The 6,000-nt window shown below is 40.6% G+C and overlaps 1 protein-coding gene across 8 annotated transcripts in view; it reads right to left on the bottom strand.

Annotated features, from left to right (window-relative positions):
- Positions 1–323: 323 nt before the first annotated feature.
- TCF12 (transcription factor 12) overlaps positions 324–6,000 on the bottom strand; it is a 169,031-nt gene continuing 163,354 nt past the window's right edge. For all 8 annotated transcript variants that reach the window (XM_061999259.1, XM_061999260.1, XM_061999263.1 and 5 more), the window contains 2 exons: positions 4,053–4,206; positions 324–2,630 (listed from right to left, as the gene is read on the bottom strand). In XM_061999259.1, the coding sequence (XP_061855243.1) occupies positions 4,064–4,206 (143 nt within the window). In that variant the 3' untranslated portion in view covers positions 324–2,630; positions 4,053–4,063. The remainder of the gene's footprint in view (positions 2,631–4,052; positions 4,207–6,000) is intronic.

The raw sequence follows: 6,000 nt of genomic DNA, 5'->3' as shown, positions 1-6,000 counted from the left end.
AGCAAAGGAATGAGGCATAGCAGGAGGCACATGCCTGTGGGATCAGCTTCTGCTCCCAAGCTGCCATTTGCCTGCCTGATCCCCTCTCTGTGCAGTAGCAAGCCCAGGTGAGGGAGATGCTGCTCCTCCCCGGCTGCCCGGGATGTGCTGCGCAGACTTCCCAGGGTGCAGTGACAGCATCTGTGTGTGCAGCTGCTGCTGCCCGCCTTGGGAAGGTCCACTGGGGTTTATTGGGAGGAAGATGGATGTTTTTGCTGGTGTTCTTCAAGCAACACATTACCTATGAGGAGAGAGACATTTAAAAAACTCACAGATTTACCATGTTAAAAAAAGATGGCACATTTATTGCTACATAAATGTTATATACATAGTGTTTTCTGTTACATTGACAGAAATGTTTTTGAACTTCTTGCTGCTGGTTGGAAAGGTTTATCAGCAATACCTCAAAATTTGACACAGGGTACAAATCTGCAATAAACCAACAATGGAAACTGGAGAACAAGATGAGAAGCAATTCATCTCGGACAATTAGCTCTTACAATACTCCATAGGTACTACACGGTATGCTAGAACCCTACTATGGTCTTACAATGCTATTGTAAATTTCTGATATTAATGAACAGGTTATGGTAAATAACCCTACATTTTTACTACCTAATATAGTAAAATAAAGTAAGAAACTTTTTACTGAAAACTTTTTCGATTTCAAAAATCTAGAAAGAGTAATATTTAGAATTCAAGAAATTTTCTTACAAGATTATTGTATAAAAGACTAGCTACAGTGAAAAATAAGCCAAATGTTTTTTTCTTTCTATTTTATGAAGGAAAGCTTCTGGGCATACTGCAAAGTCTAATATAGCCAAAAAGACAACAAGCTTAGAAGGAAAAAGGCCAGGCAGTGGCACGTGATCACTTTCACACGTCATAAGCAACAAATTTGTTTAGCTGATAAACACTGAAATGAAGAACAAGGCCACAGATATAATCAGGTGTTATCTGATGATATATGCAAATCAAAGTAATAGAAATGAGTCCACTAATTCCACAAACTGTTTTGTTAGGAACCATCCAAAACATGAGCTTAAATTCATTCATTTACTTTAACAACCCATCTTTTGTTCTCTCAAATTAAATGTCTCGATAGAAATTACCGGTTTGTTCCTGTTTAGTGTGTGAACCAATTGCCAGTGATGAAAGATGCACTATACAAACAGCCACTCAGACAACCTTGGCTTCGGAAATTTCCTCCCATGGTCATTGCAGTGGAAGACAGTTTCCATGGAAGTTCAAAGGGATTTTAACCATTCCAACACATCTGTGACAAAGGAATACTTATGGACACTGTTCTGGTGGAGAAACGTTTAAAGGTTCGACGCCAATATGGCTTGGGAGGGGGTCATCTGTTTGCCTCGGATTCACACTGCTTTTTGCCTCCACTGACAAGCCATACGAAAGTGACAAGATAATCAATGTATACAGTAAGGAAAAATCGGTGACCATTGCTCTTATATTCCATTAGGTAAATAAGCCCACCTTCCTGGTGGCTATAGCATCACACTACCTGCCACGGTGAATTCAGGATTTCACTATTCACCAAAATTACAGCCTGAAAAAAAACAAAATCTCCTTTGTATTTTAATGCATTTTGTGCTTACGTACAGCTAACACTTTACAGGTACTATATGTAGTACTTACTGCTCGGAAAACAAAGCAACTCTAACAAAGTAGATTCTCCCCACCCAATTTACACTTCACGTTACAAGCTTTACTATGAAGCCTAGAAGCCTAAAAAGGTTTTGTTTATAATTAGAAAAAAAAAAAACCAACCAAAAAAGTCTGAGGAAAGTCTGAGGGAAAATAAAAATCACTTTTTAAATCCAAGAAATGTTATGGCCACAGTCCTGCTCCTGCTCGCAGCCTTCGCCAGGCCTCTTATTGGCTTGAAGCATGGAGCCCAGCGTGGAAGGGTAACTGGGACCATAACTGTTCAGATTACCAGAGACCAAAAAGAACATAAAAAAAAGCTATACCAAGGAATAATTTCCTATTGCATGGAAAAGACTAGTCATATGGCAAAAGGAGAGGAAAGGACAACAAAAGACTTTTCCCTTCCTTTTTTAAGACACTAATAGGTATGCTGGGAATGCTACGGGTCAGCCGGTTGTCACTGCTTTGTTCTCTGAATGTGAACAGCTTTAGTAAATGCTGGCATCCAGCTGAAGTTTTATCAGCTTTTAACATGTTAACTTTTCCCTTTATATGTAGACCTTTACAGTTCCATAACAATAAATAAAATTTGTAGTTACAATGCATTTGTCAATTCAGTTTAGGCACAAGGCAACTTCCACAATGAGTGGAGAGATCACAACAGTCTCTGATTGTGCAGAAGCGACACACTGCTTGCAACAGAATGATATGTTCAGAGGATTTCATGGGCTGAAATTCTATCTGAAGATCTTGGATCCTCACTCCTGATGCAGGTGTTGACCAGTAGCTTTGATCATAAGATTGCATTTGGGTTTCTTGCTTCAAGTGTTTTTCTCCTGTCAGGTTTGTGTCTTCATGTTAGTTGTCTGTGTCCTTGTGAAGAAAGGTCACCTTCTGTGTATCCTACCAATAATTCTGGAATTCTAGAAAGGAATTTTGGAGAGAAAAGAAGATTAGGGAAACAATCAGCAAGCAGCGTAACACCCATGCTAGAGAACTGATTTAAATTGTTATCTCGTGGCATTTTCACTCAGTTGAGTGCAAAAGAAAATCATGTTGAGAGACCTTGAACTCCTTCCCAGAGATGTCCACAGTGAATATGACATACTGAGCAGTTTAATCCCAGGAGCGTTCTATTTGGACCCTCTGAATATAGGAGAAAGAATAACGGGATAACGAATAATCTGCAAATCTCAGACCTTTGGTTTACGTTTGACTCAAAAATAAGCAGAATGCAATACCTAATTTAATCACTGCTGTTGAAGGAGCCTGGGGAGGCTGCACAGCCTTACCCGTCTACCCCATACTTCAGTCATCTTACAAAGTTACTGCTATTAAAAGCACAAAGATTCCATTTTTCAAAGTGGCTCACTCTATTAACAGAGCAAGAACGGACTATAAAGTTTGCTGTAAATCAAGAATTATCAGACAACTTAGAAGCAGCCTATTGCTCAGGTAGCAAAGAAAACAAATTCAAAGCACCTTGTTCTCCTAAAAAAACCCCTACCCTTATTTATGAAGAAAGAAGCTGCCTGGAATGAGGAAAAAGGTCCTGACTTGAATCGGGGTTGCTGTGACTGGCAGTTTGCTGCCTTCTAAGGAACATCAGGATACTACACTGCCACAGGATACATTTTGTTAAGATGCACACCTCTACCTTAGCTCAAATAGAAACCAACCAGACTAAATACCAACAAAAAACTCCTAAAACATAACATTTAATCAAGTTACAGGCTGAAATAAGGACATTGAACCCAATCTCTTACTCTTTTACCTTGGCAAAGCTGTAAACATTACTATTTAAACCTTAACTATCTTCCCTAATGCAGACTGTGACATAAGACAGGTAGCAATGGCTGCTGGACAAACGAGGTGAGTTAGAACGAATGGCCTTATGCCAGACGGCAAATCTCTTTGGGATGAGAAGTCTTCTCAAAGTTTGTCAGCACTGGAAAACAATAGATGGATTTCTAGATGAACTAATGTGATATTTAAGCCATTAAAGATGAATAATTCATCTCTATTATGCTTGGCTTATCTAGCAAGCTGTTAACTATTCCTCTGATGTCACGCCAAGCGGGCCACCTGAGCCAAGAGATGTAGCCATGGGCAACAACTCATGGAAATGAAGAGACTTTAACACTCATTTCTTGGGGTTTTGTTTGATTCTGAAACTAAACCACTCTGCATGCTTTTGCTTATGCTCAGAGATACGCAAGTGCTCAGCGACACCACAAAGCTGGGTGCTAGTGCAGCTCAGCAATTAAGAAGAAACATCTCTAGATTTCCCCAATTCTACCCAATAAAAAGCACCAGAGCCATTCCCTTCTAGACAAGTGACGTACCTGGCTGGTGTTCACATATGACCCATAGGGTTGGTAGTTTCACTCAGGCCAGGGTGGCTTCCTGGGTGTGGTGTTGGCGGCTCTGCCGATACGGCAGAAACTTTTTCTTCTTCCCTTCTCTTAAGGCAGGCTGCTTTAGGGTTTAGGTTTCGCTCTGTAACAGAAAAATGATTCTTAAACATCCCACATGCTGCTACCAAGGGGAATACTGAGACATTAACCACTACAGGAAAAACAGATGTGCAGCTTCCCTCTGCTGTTGGAATGTCAGTGCCTACAGCCTACAGGAACCACTGCAAATCCCACCAGGCATCTCCTATACTGGTATTTAAAAAAATAAAAAGCCCCAAGGAAACTTTACTAGCTGCCTACATACACCTTCAAAAAACTTTTAAAGAGTGCCTCCCTTGTCACCAGAAGTTGAGAAGGTGCAAAATAAGAACTGTCTGTAATTTGTATGTAATAAACCAACATAGCAACAAACCCCAGAAATCTCTGAAGTCATACCAACCTCACTGACATCACACAAGTTTTAGCCATGTTACTGCTTCTTCCTTCACCTTAAGTACTAGCCTGCTGTTAGAACCAGGAAGGTCATGTGTCCCAAGGCAATAGTTCTCCTTGTACCCTCAAGTCTGTGGAATTGTCTGGTGCCTAGAACACTGTGTCAATCGCACAGACCAGAAGGATTTTTTTTTCAAGCTGTTACCTCCTCTTGCATTCAAGCCAATACTCTGTAAGACCCTGCTGTGGACTAGCTAGCAACATACTTCCTTCAGGATGCTTCCACATCCTAAAGTAGCTTCAGTAGATGTAGAGTTGCATCTAGTTTTCAAATAATGACAGTTTCTAAATGTCCATTGTTTCTGATCTCCAAAACGGCCTTCCATTAAAAATACAAAAGATGTAAGCTGCAATGGCCAGAAAGACACACAAAAAGTGTGTATTGTCTTCTACTAGAGCATGCTGAATTTAATCAGCATTTTGAGGCATTTCTGTCAGTGAATTCTGTTCTGCAGCTTAAGATTGCAGACACAATTTTAGCTGTGAGAAGACTGCCAAAATTGAACTGAGAGCACAAGCACTTCTCTTGCACTGCACTGGCACCCTTGAGAACTGCAGTTTGCTGACCCCTAAGCATTTTACAAGGGGTAGAATCTAGTCAATCTGACAGATGGACTTGCTAATTCTGCTTTCAGCCAAGTCATTACCAACAGCCTCCTACCGCACTTCCTAAGGATGAGTGCTCCCAAACCACAACTGCTAACTTCTCTTAATCAGAGTTTTCTTGGTTTAAACACGGCTTGCCTTGAAGTTTTAAAGAAGATTTAATTATATGGAAACTTTGAAAGGAAGTTAATTTTCAGCGATTTAGGAAACATAAAAATGCTTGCCTACAGTTAGGGCTTAAAATCTGAAACGTTTCATTTTGAATAGCACCAATCACAGAATGAGAAGCTTCATTACCAGCAGAGAGGCAATTGTTCGTGCAATTCTACAAGGCACTGGTGAAAGCTCCTCCGGGCACCACACAAAGCTCCGGTCACTCACTTTCAGGAACAGGTGCAAAGGAAGACAAGTGAAACAAAATGTGGAACACAGACTCTCTGAGGAGAGACACGGAATGCCTGTGACAGGCTCCTCAAATGCATAGAGGGGATGTGGGGAGGTAGAAACGTGAATAAGGAAAAGCTTCGTGTTTACCCTGCCTGTAGGATAGGTACAATTTGGCTGTAAGAACAATTGGGAAAACGTCTCTCTACCAGAGACAGAAGGTTTGGAAGCAACCTCTGACCAAGGCAACAGTGAGTTAATTCATTTTCAGAGAGTTTTCTGTGGATTACAGAATCTGTGAGAGCAGAGAGATGGACCCGTGTCTTTTAAATATTAGCAACCACACTTGATTGATGTTACTCTGACTTCCTCATCATATTCAGTGTTACCTTCC

This window comes from Colius striatus, chromosome 7 (genome assembly GCF_028858725.1).
Source record: "Colius striatus isolate bColStr4 chromosome 7, bColStr4.1.hap1, whole genome shotgun sequence".
Lineage (NCBI taxonomy): Eukaryota > Metazoa > Chordata > Aves > Coliiformes > Coliidae > Colius > Colius striatus.
The sequence above is the reverse complement of the archived record's forward strand: the minus strand, read 5'-3'. Positions and strand labels throughout refer to the sequence as shown.